Consider the following 18,689-nt stretch of genomic DNA (forward strand, 5'->3'; position numbering starts at 1 on the left):
CAAATTGAGATTGGGCAACATTTATAATGGAAAATAATGGTCACTGGACGAGGCTGAGTTGTCTCTGCTACTATCTTAAGTGATTAAAAATTGCCATTTTGCCAGACATTGAAAAAAAAGATGTTTCGGAAAAATAGAATAAAGAAAAATGATGGGAGACAAAAACTAAAATGAAGGCAAAGACTGAAAAACTAGAGACGAGAACTAAAGACTAAAACAAGACAAGACAGAAAAACCAAGTTAAAAACAGATTGCAAAAAAGACAAAAACTAAACTGAGCAAAGGAACTGAATTCACTAGTCTAAACTTGGAAGAGGGTGGTCTTTTGAACTCCAAAAACCAATGAAAAGGCGGTTGTTCCAATACTAGAACTGATGGATTGTCTATGAATCTAATATGTATGTGGTGTTGGATTCGTTTCTGATAAAGAAATGAAACAACATCCAACAATGAAATAACAGGACAACACGGAGAAATAAAAATGGTGTAGTCTTCTGTATGGTGGGATACCTTAAGAAAGTTAGAGAACCGTTGGGTTTATATCAACCTATTGAAGCATGCATACAGAAGCAGGAGGAAGTTTATTTATATTTAAAAGAAACATAGATTAAGCATTCAGGCACTTATATGGGCATGTATAAAATATAATTATACATATACTGTATATGAATAGACATGTATACGTGGTTGTCAATATATAAAGGATATGTGTATAAATTGAGGTAGCAGTCGCCTACGTGTAACGTGGAAAACTCGAATGGACGAAAGGTCGTCTGAGAATGTTTCAAAGTTGACTCTCAACTGTGATCTATGGGTGAAAGTGTTTTTTCATGTTTTATGGCCTCAAGATCTCAAGTGAGATCTTGTCATCGAAAAAGGAGCATCACAGCCAATCAGGTACCACCTCTCGTTCCCCCCAAACGTGGTTCACCGGAGGGCTGTGCTGCAATAAATTACAAGTGTGCTACGATAACAACATTAGGTCCAGCTGTGGCACTACATTCTCAGCAGTGGTTAAATGTTTTTTTTGTTTTTTTTGTTTTTTTTTTAATGATATATTTGCATTGTTTCATTATTTTATCTTTTTTTTAAAAAAAATCCTCATGTTGGTGGTACAATTGGTAGAGCCATGGTCTCACATATATAGTGTCGTTCACCAGTACAAATGACGTCATCCCATGAATTTGTCCAGGTCCCAGCAGCCTCAATGGTAACACAATCCTGTCCTGTCTTTTTTTCCTGGTCCCATAATGCAATGTGGTTGTTAGGCTCATTTTCTCTCCAGTATGTGTCCTGTACATCCTCAGCGTTTACCCAAACAAACTTGTCTTCCGTAATCATGTCACTCAGTCCGATCCAAGCAGCCTTGAGCTTAACGACAGTGGCATTTTGCACGAGATGGGTCAAAAACTTCTGGTCTTTTTCACTGGAAACAATAGCCAGGTCTCCGCCCATACGAATACAGTCAGCACGAGCTTTAGCCCAAGACTTTTCATCAGTCGAGAAAAAAGAGCAGCGTGACGAATGCTCCGTCCAGTTCGGCATGCAGTGAGCACATTTGAGCGTTTCATTGTTACAGTAGTCCCAGATAGAGGAGAACTTTTGGTTGAAAACTATTTCTCGGAGACCCTGTAATGTCTTTGCGCAAATACTCATTTCACTCACCATGTTGGTGTAGTTGTCCGCAACCTTCCTCAGCGCCTGATTTTCTGTGCTCAGTCGGTTAATTTCAGTCTTCAGTGTGGTGTAATTTTGGATATTAACTTGCAGGTTCTGATGATCTGTCCTAGTGTCATTCCACTTAGTTGTTGTGCAGTTGTCCGCAATCACTTTCAATTGTTCCATTTCAGTCTTCAATGTGGTGTAGTTATTGGCAATAACTTGCAGGTTCTGATTACTTGTCCTCAGTTGGTTTACTTCAACGAACAGGGTGGCGTAGCTGTTGCTAATGCTTTGCAACTTCAGATTGCCTTCTATCAGTTGTTCATTAGTGTCATTCAACTGACTAGTGCAGTTTCCGACAAACCCCCTCAGTCGGTTAATTTCAGTCTTCAGTGTGGTGTAATTTTGGATATTAACTTGCAGGTTCTGATGATCTGTCCTCAGCTGGTTTACTTCATTGACCAGGGTGGCGTAGCTGTTGTTAATGTTTTGCAACTTCAGATTTTCTTCCTTCAGTTGTTTAGTGTCACTCAACTGATTAGTGCAGTCATCTTCAACCTTCCTCAGTATGAGATTTTCAATGTTAAGTCGTTTCCTTTCAGTCTCCACGTTGGCATAGCTGTTGTAAACTTCTGTTAGATCTCGGATTGCTTCCCTCAACAGACTCGTATAGTTGTGTGTTGTTATGTTCAGATACCGTATCAGACTTAATTTTTCCTTCAAATCCACTGTGATCTTTCCGTACTCTTCAACAATCTTCCTCACGTCGTTCATTTCATTTATTGCAGCGATGAGATTCAACATGGCATTCCTGAGTTGCTGCTTGAGGTCTGACCTCTCTTCAGAACACCCCGTCAGTACTTTGGTAAAATCAGAATTGGTCATAATGACACACACCGCAAGCTCTGAGATTTGCTTTGTGCATTCTATGAAGCCATGAATTCCCAGGGTGGCCATAATGACGAGAGTGACCAGCACGGATGCCACACACACCACGACTGCAGAGGGAAATACCTTGCGGAAGTTCTGCCACTTCAGGAGCTTTTGCTCCCTTGTGGTAATGACTGGCAGGTCAGCTTCTGCAGTAGCTTGTGGTCGCTCTTGGGAAGGGGAAGAAGCGGCAGAAGGGCTGTGGAGCCAAAGCAGCAACACTTAAAACAAGATGTTATGAATGTGGAGGACAAGCAAACATTTAACTTTGAGCCTAAAAATAAAAAAAAAACAAATGTGAAATGTGTCATATTTGAAAATAATACCTTCACTTACACTGACAATTTGTAGTTCTCCAATTTGCCTAAAGTGCATGTTTTCTCGACTGCTGGAGAACCCAGAAAGAACAATGGTATAGGGGAATTATTGTAGCAAAACTATTGGCAAACGCATATCTGAAATCTGTGCGTATTCACATTTGTATGTGTAATTAAGATCTCTGTGTGCGCATTCACATCTGTGTGTGCGTATTTAAAATCTGTGCATGTGTTAAAGATCTGTGTGTGCGTACTCACATCTGTATGTGTGAAATACAGATAGGTAAATGTCTGTCGGGAGCCCTCAATTCGCTGTCTTTCCGCACGTGACTTTTGCTACACTTCTGTCGTGGCAGATTTAGTTGTCTGTAACTTCCTTTGCCCTGAGCGCAGGCTCACAGGCTCAATGCAGCAACAACAATACAGCCTTCTTTACACCACTACACACCTTGTTTTAATCTGTGTATATGAAAGTTTGTCCCCTGTACCGTTGTTAGCTCACTATGTTTAAACATGTTTACTTTGCAGCCCTCACCCCTTTCACTCAGGCCATTGTAGTAAATAATAATTTGTTCTTAAAGGGCACCTATGATGCTTTTCCACTTTTCTGAGCTTTAAAAACTGTTACAATGTTGAACCCTATCGTCAAACGATCTCAATATAGTTAAATAATGACGTTCATGCGTTTGGACGTGAGCCCTGCAAATTGTTGGGCATGGTTCTAAACGCTCTGTTCACAGAGATTTTTTCAGCACTGGGAACGCAATGACGCCATTGTGTGCCGGAGCTCCTTTCATGGCCAAGCTCCGGCACACTCTCGGACTGGTTCCGCCCTCCCCCGCTCTGCTCAGGAAGTGAGGTCGCAATGCGCTGCTCCAAGAAAATGTTTTTTCGGTGTCAAGGAAATTAAAAAATATAAAATGAAAAATACAGAGCGACTACCGAAGCACCAAGGACCACAACCGTCGGAGTGGAACGAACAGAGAAAATGTTAGAGGTTTGTTCAGCCTAATGCGGATGCGATGGAATACCGGTCCGGTCGGCAACGGCAGGGAGACGGGCTCGACTCGGCCCCCTAGTGGACGGCGAGAGAATAGTCAGCCACGGCAATATTTGAAAACATGTATGAGGACTGTGAGTGTATTGTGACCTCAAGCAACATTAGAGTTAAGACTATTTGCAACATACAACCGCTGAATGGTGTTGATGAACTGTTAGCCACCACCGCTAACTCCGTGCTCTGCTTGTTATGTGTGTTGTGTTCGCTGGCAGCGAAACTGAAGAGGCAGCGATTTTGACTCGCAAGTTTCACTCCTTATAGTGATGTTCACGCTGCCAGCATGGTAACATGGGTTGTATAGAGCTCTTCCTGTTTGTGCTTGGTGTGGACGTAAGTTGTGCAGATATTCTTGTCTAATAATAAACGACTCTATGACTGAAGTGATGGTTTCAGCGTACATATTTTTTCTGCTAGGACAGTGTTTTTGATCAACAGCATGAAACCAAATCATTCTAAGCCCTATTAAAATGTCTCGCAAAAATACAAAACAAAAACACGGTCAGTACACAAAGTAAAATATATTTCCGGGGACACGGAAGGCACAAAAAACGTCCAGGGACCTTCGGTCCGCCTTGCGGCCGTAACTCAGCCCGCGCTGGGTCCGTACGAAGCTGGATTAGCCGCTAAACAGCTGCTAAAGGGTGAAGCCTTCACGACGGTAAGTGTTTAAATTGTGCCTGTTTCGTAAAGTTTGCCGTTTACTCTTCACTCCCACACCGGCAAACTGAGGAAGTGAGGCTCAGCAGCGATGAAGAGTGTGACCAATCACAGCAGAGTGGCCCGGGCGGGGGTGTACACCGGCAAGGCTGGGGGTGGAGTGAAGTGAAACAGAGCGTTTTCGCGGGACGCAGTAAATACGAGGAATGGAGCCGCGAAATCCGAAAATCTAAAAAGCTTTCAGCGCGGAAAATCGTGTGTTGCTGCTCTGGAGGGGCCAGACATCAAATACAAAAGCCCGGAAATTAGTATAATAGGGGACCTTTAATAACTTCCCTGATTAAATAAAGGTTAAATAAAACTAGTTGGCGCGGAGCACTCAGTGATGTAACGCTGCTGTTGTGGGAGTACCAGAGTCCTACATGCTCTGCTTCGAAAGTGGTATGAACCTTTAATGTTTTAGGTATTGTATTAGGTATGAACTACGGTAGTCAGTTGGGATTGCAATCTGCCGTAAAACATGAAGAAGAAGGAGAAGAAGTTTGGCGCTGTGCTTGTTGACGACAATTGCGACAACAACTGAGCTAAACGGGTCAGATGGCTACTGTTAATGAGACAGACCCATCTTCCAACAACCCGTGGGACTGCGGTCATGCCACCTACACTTTAAAATCAAGTGCGCGCGTCGAGGCTTTTTTATTATTATTTAAAAAAACAAAATCAAAATGTTTTCTACAAACTCCACAGATTCTTGCTGTACGTCAGTGGTCCCCAACCCCTGGGCCGTGGACCGGTGCCGGTCCGTTGGTCATTTGGTACCGGGCCGGACAGAAAGAATAATTAACTTCCGTTAAATTAATCCCGTTTCATTCTCTGAAAAAATTTATTTTGAAAAATTCCCGGATTCTCTCCGTTACGTCCATTTAACGCTCAACTCTTCACGCATGTCAAGGCGCTTGTCGCCATGTGAAGAGGACGCTGCTAATAAAGTTCCAAACGTGTGCACAGTGGATTCACGTTTATTATGATATTTACAAAATACCACAGTTTTCATGCCGGTCTGTGAAAATATTGTCTCACATTAAACCGGGCCGTGGTGCTAAAAAGGTTGGGGGCCGCTGCTGTACATGACCCCAACTACTTCTGGGGTGATTTTCAAATTGTTTCACTGTATCATTTTGGGAAATGCAGGTTTGAGCCTGTGCGCCTGCACTCAGGGCAAAGGAAGTTATAGACAACTAAATCGCTCTACACGCTTGCAGATCTGCCGCAAGTGTAGCAAACGTCACGTGCGTAAAGACAGCGGATTGAGGGTTCCTGCCGGAGTTGTAAGGGGTGACAGACATTGATCTATCTCTATTTCACACATAAAAAATGTGGGTACGCACACACAGATCTTTAGTACACGCACAGGATTTTAAATACTCACACACAGATGTGGATGCGCACACACAGATCTTGATTACATGTACAAATGTGAATACGCACAAACAGATTTCAGATATGCGTTTGCAAATAGTTTTGCTACAATAATTCCCCCATACAACGGGGAGAATATACAGACTCCTCACAGGAAGACCACAGGATTGGGATTGAGCCTGTGTCCTTCCTGCTGTTCTGACCATTTTACCACTGTTTCGTCCTCATAATGACCAAAACGAGTGGATGATTTATCTGTAATCTGATCAATGAATGCGTCACATTGATCAAAAAGGGGGGGAAAAAAAAGTACACAACTGCTTAAAGAATGTACCTTTGAGTTCCCTCCATGGCACTCAGAATTCCCCCTTGTATAAAGGCATTTTGCAACCAATCCATGCAACAGTCGTTGAGAGCATTTAAAGGTTGTGTTGTTGCTTTGAAAGCAAAGATCAAAGGCGGGGCTTTGTGCTGTCCAATAGCTGAAATCATTTCAGAAATCATTTCGCAAAAATCATTTCAGCTAGTGCAATGATTTGACTAGCTGAAATCGTTCCACTAGCTGCGACGGTGAGATGAAGCCTCATGAGGCATTGAATCACTTGAGCCAATTGGTTCGAGAAAGGGTTCCTTTTTTCTAAACTTCATGTGCACATGAAACCACCTACTGGCCAAGTGTACAATCACACTCAGCTTTGTCTGAACCACATAATGTGTGATGCATTGAATTTTTGTGTCTGTTATGTCTGTTGGGAATGACTATGAATTGCAAATACAAAATGTATGACCAAATAATTTCTGTACATAAATTATCATATGTGTATAATGATTTTATTTTTCTAATGTATTCTGTGTGAATTTTCCCAAAATGGTCATATCAATATGGCAGATTGTGCAATATTTTTCTGAAAATGGCATGCGTGTAATCAGGCAGAGAACAGTGAAAGTGCTTGTGTAACTTGGACAATGATGTATAGGACAGGGAAAATTGTATTCATTTTTATTCCGAAACAAGACTTTCTCAACGATTTTTTTTTTTTTTGGCACAACCTCTTTTGGCCTTGGAGAAGACCCTTCCACAAGGCACAGAAGATGCCAGCATGCACAAATAGGCAAGTGCAAGTTTGTGTAAGTTTGTGTGAGGAGTTCTTGCCTCTCCCAGTACTCCAGAGGGTTTTCCAGTCTTTCTATATTTGGCTCTGAAAGGTACCGCTGGACCTCCACAGTGGCATCTGCAGTGACATTTTGAGACCTCCTTGCCTCAATGATGCTGGTGTCTAAACGACACCACAGTTTGCAACCTAAGAGGAAACAGCAGATCATGTTAGTAAGCGTGATCATAGGATTGACAAAATGTAAAATAATAGATTACCTCCAGTGACATCATGAGAGTTAGAAGCCCTTATGATGGTAGCAAACGCTGAGGTCAGTCGCTTTATAGCTTCAGTGGCTTTTGTTTGACTGAAAAATCCAATAACTTTAAATTGGCGGTCCAGGAGTGCAGCAGTGGGCCTGATGCTCATCGACTGCAAAGTATGAAGCTTCTCCCGTAGTTGCCTGATGAGCTGGTCTTCCATTTCCAAAGCCACTGCAGGTGCCAGCTTTGCTATTTCCTCCTGAAGGTTCTGCTCCAGTATTTTTATTGGGGGGACAACTTTGAAGGCAGACGTATTTTCCTCAGCCGAAAGCTGTACTGTGGCATCATAAAAGGCCACAGTACAGCCGCACAGAGCAATGTTGAACTCATTGTAGTGCCACATCTGGACCAGTGTTAATTTTGACAGCAAATTCTAATTTAGTCTTAGTCTTAGTCTTTTGAATAACACACCATTTAGTTTTAGTCATATTTTAGTCATCTGAAATCTTTCAGTCTTAGTCTAGTTTTAGTCGACTAAATATCATAAGAGTTTTAGTCTTAGTCTTTTAGTCTTAATCTAATTTCCGGACTATAAACCGCTACTTTTTTCCCATGCTTTGAACCCTGCGGTTTATACAACGGTGCGGCTAATCTATGTTTTTAGTTTTTTTTTTTAGTTTTTTTTAGTTTTTTACAGCTAACGGCCAATAGGGGACCTTCTCAACTATGGATTTTTGGGTGGGCTCGGGAAAGAGTGAGACAGGCAGTTCGGGCGAACAACGAAAGCGAAAGTGGAACCAAATACAGAACGAGAGCAAGACAGTTTGCGCAAAGGAAGTTTTCATGCACAAACCCTCATTATGGAAAACAAACGAAGAATTGCATACGATGCAGCTTTTAAGTTAAAGGCAGTCGATCTGGCGGTCAAAGAAGGAAATGGAGAAATACTGATCATTACATCTATATCACAAGAAAAGGGCGAACACAGAACAAGTCAATCAAATAATGTTTCTGAGCACGGCGCGCTCCCGCTCTCGTCGGTATGTTCTCTTGTCTTTATGCGCTCTGTCTTTGCGAGCTCCGGTGCGTTTTTTTAATTGGCTCTGCTGCTTCCGCATAAATCAACCTACCCTCAAAATGAGATTCGCTCTGATTGGATATCTTCCCAACTTGTCCCACAAAAGAGTAGTCCTGATTGGATCTCTTTTCCATTCGTCCTGCCAACATTTTCGTCTCGTTTTTATTTGTTGACTAAAGTTGACTAAAAAGTTATATTTCGTCAAAGTCTTTGTCGTCTATCCGACTTTTTATCTAGTTTTTATTTAGTTTTCGTCCGTGAAAAAGGTTCGTTGACAAATATTTTTCGTCATAGTCTTCGTCAACGAAATTAACACTGATCTGGACCTAATGTTGTTCACCAGGACAACTGGAATTTATTGCAGCACGGCCTTCCGGTGAACCAAGTTTGGAGGAACTAAAGGTGGTACCTGATTGGCTGTGATGCTACTCTTTCGGTGACCAGGTCTCACTTGAGATCTTGAGACCGTAAAATACCCGCTCTAGGAAGAACACTTTCACCCACAAATCACAGTTGGGGGTGAACTTCGAAACATTCTCAGATGACCTGGTTCCAGGCAAGGACTGGTACCACTGGTGGCCAGCGCTAGTTTTACAACCGCTATCTCTCTGCAGAACATTCCAAGGGCCATCCTCAACACAGATGTTCTTGAACATCTCAATATCAGACGATGTTAAACACTCTATTTTCCCTTTTACAGAGAAATCTGGAAGTCATATTTCTGTGATCACCATCAAAAATAAAGTATTAATGGACTTTGAATCACTCTTCTAACCTCAAAATTAACAGATTTAGGATTTCCTCCTTGCATGATCGCTCCCACAAGATGGCGCCGTCCATGGCTGCTATGGCACTGACGTGTGTTGTGTTGTGTTCAGTTTTGTTTACGTGTCCTGTGAGCCTTCTTACACTAAAGAAGAGTTGCTGGACTTAAGGGGTTTTACCCCACCGGACCTTTTTCCAACATTACTCACCCGTTCCACGGATATATTGGATATCCTGAGAGGGACAGCATTCTTTGCCAGTGCTGTACTGGCTGTGGTGCTCGGGGACTTTAACCAGGCTCATCTGAGCAGGACTCTCCCTAAATACAGACAGCAGGTCACTTATGCCACTAGGGGTATGAATATTCTGGATCACTACTACTGCACTATCCGCCAGGCATACCACTCTGTCCCCCGTGCTGCACTGGGCAATGGAGATCACCATCTCATCCATCTGATCCCTCGCTACAGGCAGAGATTAAAAATATCGAAACCTGTGGTGCAGTGCTTCAGAGTGTGGTCCAGTGAGGCAAATGAGAGACTCTGTGCATGGTTGGAAAATGCGGGCTGTGACCAGGACTTTGTCGGGTGGGTGGGGCCTGAGGCTGGAAACGACCTGGATGAAGACACGGACACTGTGACATCATTAATCAGCCTCGGCGAGGAGGTGTGTGTCCCTATCCGCTCCAGGAAGATTTACAACAACGACAAGCCCTGCTTTTCAGCTCATCTCAGTAGGCTGAGGTCGGAGAAGGAGGGGGCCAGGCGTAGCGGTGACGTGGTTTTGTTTAGGCAGGCCAAGTACAGGTTTGCCAAAGCAGTAAGGGAGGCAAAACATCGCTTCTCCGAGAGACTGCGCCAGCAGCTCTCTGAGGGGAACTCCTCCTCGGTCTGGAAAGGCCTTAAGACCATCACCAATTACAAGCCCAGATCCCTGCAGGCGGCTGACAACCTCCTCTTCGCGAACGAGCTCAATGACTTTTACTGCAGGTTTGAGAAAGAGAGTTTCCCACCCGCCCTCTCCCTCCAAGCCCCCCAGCTACAACCACTACCCCCATACACTAGGGTGCCCCTCTCCTCCCACCCCACATCCTCCCTCTCTGTTACGGAGAGAGAGGTGAAACTGCTACTCAGGAGTCAGAACCCCCGTAAGGCGTCTGGCCCGGATTCTGTCTCCCCCTCTGTCTTGAAGCACTGCGCTGAACAGCTCGACCCGGTGTTTACCAACATCTTCAAAACCTCACTGGAGCTGTGTCATGTCCCAGCATGTTTCAAGGCCTCAACCATCATCCCCGTCCCCAAGAAGGCCAAGGTCACAGGCCTGAATGACTACAGACCCGTTGCCCTGACCTCGGTGGTCATGAAGGTCCTGGAGCGCCTTGTCCTGGCTCACCGGAAGCGCATCACTGATCCTGAACTGGACCCGTTGCAGTTTGCGTACAGAGCAAATAGATCCCCGGTGGACGCCGTGAACATTGCTCTGCACTACACCCTAAACCATCTGGACACTGCCGGCAACTATGCCAGGATCTTGTTTGTCGACTTCAGTTCGGCCTTCAACACCATCCAACCATCCACCCTGGAGCACCAGCTGTCCTTGCTGCAAGTACCTGCCGCCACCTGCAGGTGGATTATGGACTTTCTGACCAACAGGCCTCAGCGTGTGAAGCTAGGGAAGAGCATCTCCAGCTCCAGGTCCACCAGCACCAGTTCCCTGCAGGGCTGTGTCCTGTCCCCCCTCCTGTTCTCCCTGTATACCAACACCTGTGTTTCCATCCACCCCTCGGTCAAGCTCCTCAAGTTCGCTGACAACACCACCCTGGTTGGCCTCATCTCCAAGGGGGACGAGTCAGACTACAGGAGGGAGATTGAGCGGCTGCGGAGGTGGTGCAACTACAACAACTTGGAGCTAAATACACTAAAGACAGTGTAGATGGTGGTGGACTTCCTGAGGAGCGCAGCTCCACCCCCTCCCATCATGCTGGAAGGCACCCAGGTGAAGGCCGTAGAGTCCTACAAGTTCCTGGGCATAACCATCTCCCGGGACCTAAAGTGGGAACGTAACATCACGGCCCTCCTGAAAAAGGCCCAGCAGAGGCTGTTCTTCCTTCGGCAGCTGAGGAAATACAGACTGTCGAGGGCCATGATGACCCAGTTCTATACGGCCATCATCGAGTCCATCATCACCTGGTTCCCCGCTGCAGCTGCTAAAGATCTTGTCAAGCTGCAGCGGGTGATTTGTTCTGCAGAGAGGGTGATTGGCCGTCCCCTGCCTTCCCTAAAGTCCCTGCACGACTCCAGGGCACTGAGGAGGGCGAGGAAGATCATGGCCGACCCCTCCCACCCTGGTCACGGACTCGTCACCTTGCTCCCCTCTGGGAGAAGGATGCAGCTGCTGAAGGCCACTACAGCTCGCCATAAACTGAGCTTCTTCCCCTCAGCTGCCAGGCTGCTCAATGACTCTGGCTTCCCTCCCTCTGCCCCTCCAGTGACACCTGCACTTATCACCAGCAATATATAAATACCTTGCACTACTGATCCCAACATGCACTTTATATGTATATATATATATTATTATATATATGGTATTTGTTTATTTCCTCATTGCACTGTGTATGTCTGTCAGTTGATATATATGTGAAAAAAGAACTGAAATGCACACATGCCATTGCCAAAACAAATTCCTATGTGTTTTACACAATGGCAAATAAAGAAATTTGAATCTGAATCTGAATCTGAGGAAGCCTGTATGCTCTCAAGCTTCAGATGGAGCAAGAGTGTCCCCTCAGGGATCGATCAAAAGTTGAATAAACTTTGCACGGCGGTTTTCCTCATATCAATGTTACATGCTTTGCCATAATCCCTATCATTACCATCACCAGTTTTCCACATTACAATTAGGCGACTGTTATTCCATCTGTAATTTGTCTGATCACCAAAATAACAACTGGTTACGAAGAAAGACTCTACTCTGATGCCAAAACGCCTCCCTGCGCGGTACCGGACCCGAACAGTACAGTACAACCTCCCAGGACCTCCTTGGAAGAAGCTCATCCAACGTAAGCCCTCATCACTCACTCACTGTCTGGTGTCGCATCAGTGTAACCTATAACTGCCAAATCATTTTTGCTAGACTTAGCCACAACAAGTCTAGTAGACAAACAAAACTCTTTTTATATTTCTTCTTTTATTTTGTTACTTTTAGCTCAAGTTTAGGTTTTCTTTACTTACTCTCTCTCTCTCTCTCTCTCTCTCTCTCTCTCTCTCTCTCTCTCTCTCTCTCTCTCTCTCTCTCTCTCCCTCTCACACACACACATGCACAGTCTGTTGCTGACTGTGTCTCCATGATCACATTCATGTCATACTGTTCTGTGTGAACCATCTATTGTTACACAAATAAATGCACATTAAGCCTGATCTCATTGTTTGACTGATTTATTAAGGTGTGGTTCAAATCCCAGCGTATCGTCAAGAACTCCCCGTTAAGGAGACGGTATTGAGACTGATTCTGGCGTTTCCTGCTGACATCAACAACCAAAAAGCAGGTGGTGCCCCGATCAAATCATATTAAATATTAAAATTATTCATTTCTTTTTGATGTCCGTTTCCACTCCTTTGTGAGTTTGATCGATTAAGACAGCTGAGATAGGCTCCAGCAGACCCCCGTGACCCTAAATAGGAATAAGCGGGTATAGAAGATGAATGAATGAATGAAATTAATCGATCAACCTTACCCCACTACATATCTGACGTGATCATGGACATGACATGTTGAGCCCAGCTAACGCTGCACCGACTTGCTCCCTTAGCTCCACCAAATGTTGTAGCATCAAATATGTGCTGTTCCATCTGGTCTCCACTTCTTGCGTTAGCTTAATTTTTGCCATCCCCACATGAAGCTGCACTTGTGTAAGCTTCTCCTTTAAAGATACAGATGAGTACGCCATTAAATCACTGCAGCAGGAACACAGACAAACTATTAGTGTTATTATAAATTGTAATAAAGGGAATGACCGTACCTCAGCAGTGGTGCTGCTTCTAAAGAAGCCAACCAGCTTCCTTGCTTTGGCCTGGATGCCAGAGGGCACAGGGTTCTGGTCAAGTGCCTTCTTCACTGTCAGATTTATTGTGTGTGCAATGCAAATATGGTTCCGAAGCTTCAGCTCTCTCACACACGCAACCATATTGGGAGCACCACCAGTGACCATACATGTCACCTTATTAGTGATTCCCCATTCTTCATTAGGGAGGCTTTCACACAAGCTATATTTTCAGCAGTGTGTGATTGGGGGAATACCTGCACTCCCAACAGCATTAATTACTATTGGTAAAAATATATAGGCCCAGTGACTCAGAGGCAGAATGTAACACTGGTATCCAATAGGTGTTCCATATCTGTTTTATAAGAGATTAGGATATGTTGGTTTGGTTCCTTTATCTAATATCCTGCTACCAAACCGCGTGTTCGTTTAATGAAGAATAGAAGACAAGTAAATCTTAACAAGTTTTAGTGAAAAGAAGAACAAGACATTTGGTACAGAGATCTGATGGAGAGATCTCTGGAGTCGAGTCCTGGCCGTCGCCGGAGTCAGACTGACTCCTTTCTGCCAAGAAAAGATGACATGCGGCTAAACATTTCATTGTTCCTAACATTTGGCAAGGGGCCAGAGAAAACTACTTCGTCCGACATGGTCCGAGCAAATGCGCAAACTGAAGCTACGTTTAACTTAGTGACCTCGGACGATTTCAGGTGTGCATCATTGAAACCACAGTGAATTACAGTCCGCCTAATTCTCCGTTTATTCTTAGCCATTAACTTTAAATGCCCTTCAATATCGCCTGCCCTGGCCCCGGGGATGCACTTCACTGTGGCCGATGGCTGTCCTAGGTTAACATGCCTCACTATAGACGAGCCAATCACCAGAGTGTCAATCTCAGTCGGCGTGCTGCTGAGTGGAGCAAACTTATTCGAGACATGGACGGAGGGGGCCTGGTGCTGAGAATGGTGGTGGTGCCCGGCAGGCTTGTTAAGGCTACGCTTCCTCCTGACAGTCACCCAACCGACCTTTCCCGGCTGCTTGGGAGCCGCGAAGGGAGGGGAACTAGTGGGACCTAGAGACTCCGACGCTACGCTAGCGAATGAACGCCCCACTCCAGCTAAGCTAACCCTACTAGCTACAGGACTACTATGCTCGAAGGAGCGAAGTCGTTCCTCAAGCTGGCTAAGTCTCGCCTCAAGCGCTAACATAGCACTACATTTAATACACATTGACTCTGTAATTGAGGACGAGCTGAAGCTAAGCATCTGGCAGTGTGAACAAGAAAAGACGGGAGGGGAGAGAGGAGGGACAGGGGAGAGGTGAGAGGGAGAAGCCATGGCTTCGACTGTGCTTATGCAAACGGATAGAAATAGATGTATTGAGGAAAGACTAAATAGTTTGGAGAACGATATGTGTTTGGACGTATAATGTGATACACTATAATTAAGACGGCTCAATATGCTTGTGTGACAGTGGCGGTCCTGTCACTATGCCTCCAATTGATCATGCGCCCTGGCTACTTGGCCAAGAGGATATCCCTTTGGCCGAATGGTTAAGCGTGCATGGCTATTACCCGGGAGTCTGGGGTTCGAAGCCCGCCCGGGCCTTCTGCACCTTGCCACACTTGCAAATGTAATGTAGTTACTAGCGGCTTAGCTGTTTCGTTTTTGTTCTTTCTGTTCCTTAATGTTGTCCTAGTTCGTGTTGGATCAGAGAATTTCCTTGTGTCGTGCTGCTGATCCGCGTGTTTGTTGAATGAAGAGTCTCAGGAGAAGAATGCCAATTTAAATATATCTTTAGTAAATAAACAATTCAGGATACAAATATACAGAGCTCTGGGCCAAGTTCAAAACCTTGGCAACAACAAAGTATTGTCAGGGCATGAAGTCTGACTCCTATCTGTCCCTTGACCCAGTCCTTTTATACATAAAGAACACATGCAGACGCTCCCAGATTTTGTCCTCCTCTGACTCTGGGGTCTCCAGACCCCAGCCTCATTTGATATTGAGGCAGCCTTTGTTCCAAGTCTCTCCAAGTCGCAAGATGCGACAGTGGCTGGGAAAAACTCCCCTGTGGGAAGAAACCTAGGGCAGAACCAGACTCCAGAGGGCCATCATCTGCCTATGAGTAGTTGGGGTGAAGTAGAAGAAGATAGAGGAGAGACAGAGAAAGAGAGAAAGGAGCAGAGTGAGCCAGGGTGGCAGACAGGCAAGAGCCTAGCTCGATGGACAATCTGCCGATAGGACAAGTCCAGGTCTTAAGCGTGGTGGTGGGATGAAGCGATGACAGCAAGACCCCCAGGACAGCACAATCCAGCTCCTGGTGCAGTGGTCATCACCTGCCGGGGACACAGAGACTGCGGCAGTATCATGCATATCGAGCATACTGTACAAAGCATAATGAGAGCTTGGACAGAGTGGATAGAGTAAAAGATTGATTGGGTGAGGAGAGTGATAAAGGCTCCGCCTGCACAGAGCAACGATCCCTGTAACGGGAGCGAAAGATCTCCCTCCACGGCGTAAGCCTACAGCAGCTTAGCAGCTGGATCTTCTCAAGGATCCGGTGGCCACTTCCTGTGGACACAGCTACTGCAGGAAGTGTGTCCAACACCACTGGGATGCAGAGGAGGAGAGGAGAGTCTACAACTGCCCTCAGTGTAGGAGGACCTTCACACCAAGGCCTGTCGTGGAGAAGAACCCCCTGTTAGCAGCTCTAGTGGAGACCCTGGAGAAGACTGGACTCCAAGATGCTCCTGCTGATCACTGCTATGCTGGAGCTGGAGATGTGGCCTGTGATGTCTGCACTGGGAGGAAACTGAAGGCCCTCAAGTCTTGTCTGGACTGTCGGGCCTCCTACTGTGACTCTCACCTCCAGACTCATCGTCAGTCTTCAACATTTAAGAAGCACAAGCTGGTGGAACCCAGCCAGCAGCTCCAGGAGAACATCTGCCCTCGTCATGATGAGGTGATGAAGATGTTCTGCCGCACTGATCAGAAGATCATCTGTGGTTTATGCTGTGTAGATGAACATCAAGGTCACGACACAGTGTCAGCAGCAGCAGAGAGGACTGAGAGGCAGAGAGAGCTGGAGGAGACCAGGCAGAAGATCCAGCAGAAGATCCAGCACACAGAGGAAGACCTGAAGGTGCTTCAGAAGGAGGTGGAGTCCATCAACGGCTCTGCTGATAAAGCAGTGAAGGACAGCGAGAAGATCCTCACCCAGATGATCCGTCTGCTGGAGAAAAGACGCTCTGAGGTGCAGCAGCAGGTCAGATCCACACAGGGGGCAGCAGTGAGTGGAGTCAAAGAGCTTGAGAAGAAGCTGGAGCAGGAGATGATGGAGCTGAAGAGGAGAGATGCTGAGCTCGAGAAGATCTCACACGCACTGGACCACAGCCAGTTTCTCCACAGGTTCTCCTCACTGCCAGCACTCGGTCCATCTCCAGACTCCTCCAGCCTGGAGATCCGTCCTCTGAGATACTTTGAGGACGTGGCAGCAGCTGTGACCAAGCTGAGAGATGAAATACAGCAAGTTCTGATGGAGACTTAGACAAACATCTCATGGACAGTGAGCAATGTTGATGTTCTACTGAAGGTACCAGAACCCAGGAGCAGAGAGGACTTCCTCAGATGTTCACTTCAAATCACTCTGGATCCAAACACAGTGAACAAACATCTGTTATTATCTGAGGAGAACAGAAAAGTGACAGGCATGGAGGAAGTTCAGTCTTATTGTGATCATCCAGACAGATTCACTGACTGGAAGCAGGTCCTGAGTAGAGAAGGTCTGACTGGACGATGTTACTGGGAGGTGGAGTGGAGAGGGAGGTGGGTTGGTGTAGCAGTGGCCTACAGGAACATCAGCAGAGCAGGAACGTCAGAGGAAAGTATATTTGGATCCAATGACAAATCCTGCCGTTTATTTTGTTACCCAGGTGGATATGGGTTTTGTCACAACAGCATCAGCACTGATGTCTCAGGTCCTCGGTCCTCCAGAGTGGGAGTGTACCTGGACCACAGAGCAGGTCTTCTGTCCTTCTACAGCGTCTCTGGAACCATGGAGCTCCTCCACAGAGTCCAGACCTCCTTCACTCAGCCGCTACATGTTGGACTTGCTGTTGTTCCAGGTTCTTCAGCTGAGTTGATGAAAGTGTGACTGAAGTCGTCACAGAGACTCTGAGCTGAATTCTCACCTTTGATTCTTCTTCTGTCTTCACGTTTGTTGCCCAGTGTCTCTGGCTGTCAATCACAGGGTGGGCGGGGCCTGGACACCACTTCCTGTCTGTGCTCCTGGTGACTGTTGTCCACCTGATGTTTGTCTCCACGGCTGCTGGATGTTTGTGCCACGTTGTTTCTCTTCCTCTGCAGCCCATTCAACCCACAGATTAATAACGTGTCATTAGTCCACATGACAACTTTATTACTGTGGAAACACAGCTGAGGTCTGTTTCCACTCTGGACCTTTCCACCCTGACCTTTGACCTTTCAACAACTCATCCATCTGATCAACCTTCTGACTGTTGATCCGTTTGTCAACAATCAGATGAATGCATGTAAATATTGTGAGAGAATTTGGTCTTTTGATTCTGCTTGTTGGCTCAACACACCACTATTTTACAGAACAAGTCGAGAATGGATACATTACTGACTCACATTGTATTTACTTTATTGCATCATAACACCCATGATCATGTGAATTCATATATAGTGATTATATAATGCTATATTAATAAATAATATCAAATATAATATACTGTTATATTCTATTATATTATATTATGTTATATGCATTTCTAGCCTAGGCCTTTAGCGACGTCATATTTCATCAACCCTAAATTAACACAAAGTGAGCTTCAACTCTTGTCCAAACTGCACCAATAAACTGAACATTGTCTCCAATTCAATGCACCACGGTTTATATATTTGAAATTGCAGATGGTTCAGCAACTAAATCTTTACATACTTCTTCACGTATTACGGCTTCACCGTGGTGGCAACTGGATCTCCAGGTTGAGTTCAGTCTTCGAGGTTCTCAGGGCAAAATATGCGAGGTTTGCGCAATTTTATAATCCCCCCATTTTTTGTTTACTTCACTTCACTTAACTTCAAGCACAACCATTTTCCTCCCATTCCTTTGAGAACGTTATTGAAAAAAAGCAAAGAAGACGAGGAAGAAAAAGAAGACGAAGAAGAAAAACAACAACCAATCAAAACTTCAAAGCCTTGGTCTTCCTTTACCACTGTCGCAATGCCTGCACGCGTGGATTTATGAGACGGTTTCTGACGGGTTCCCGATGTGTGTCGCGCATGCGATTATGAACCAAGACTTTTTCGATATTTCCCGACTTATGACATGAGATTAATATGCGTCGTGCATGCACCATTTCAACTGGCAAACATTTCACG

At 45.3% G+C, this 18,689-nt stretch overlaps 2 protein-coding genes across 2 annotated transcripts; one reads left to right on the forward strand and one right to left on the reverse strand.

Annotated features, from left to right (window-relative positions):
* Nucleotides 1-883: 883 nt before the first annotated feature.
* Nucleotides 884-6,408, reverse strand: LOC142892507 (uncharacterized). Its single transcript, XM_076032724.1, has 3 exons — nucleotides 6,380-6,408; nucleotides 1,666-2,791; nucleotides 884-943 (listed from the first exon to the last, which is right to left on the reverse strand). Exons 1-3 carry the CDS (start codon nucleotides 6,394-6,396, stop codon nucleotides 884-886), a joined length of 1,203 nt encoding a protein of 400 aa, XP_075888839.1. The 5' UTR covers nucleotides 6,397-6,408.
* Nucleotides 6,409-13,932: 7,524 nt separating this feature from the next.
* Nucleotides 13,933-17,869, forward strand: LOC142892508 (E3 ubiquitin-protein ligase TRIM8-like). The gene is made up of 2 exons (XM_076032725.1): nucleotides 13,933-13,994; nucleotides 15,870-17,869. The coding sequence occupies exons 1-2, from the start codon at nucleotides 13,933-13,935 to the stop codon at nucleotides 16,831-16,833; spliced, it is 1,026 nt and encodes a 341-aa protein (XP_075888840.1). The 3' UTR covers nucleotides 16,834-17,869.
* Nucleotides 17,870-18,689: the final 820 nt, after the last annotated feature.

Source organism: Nelusetta ayraudi, unplaced genomic scaffold, assembly GCF_046127955.1.
Source record: "Nelusetta ayraudi isolate G7.1 ecotype Tasmania unplaced genomic scaffold, CSIRO-AGI_Nayr_v1 ptg000034l, whole genome shotgun sequence".
Taxonomy (NCBI): Eukaryota; Metazoa; Chordata; class Actinopteri; order Tetraodontiformes; family Monacanthidae; genus Nelusetta; species Nelusetta ayraudi.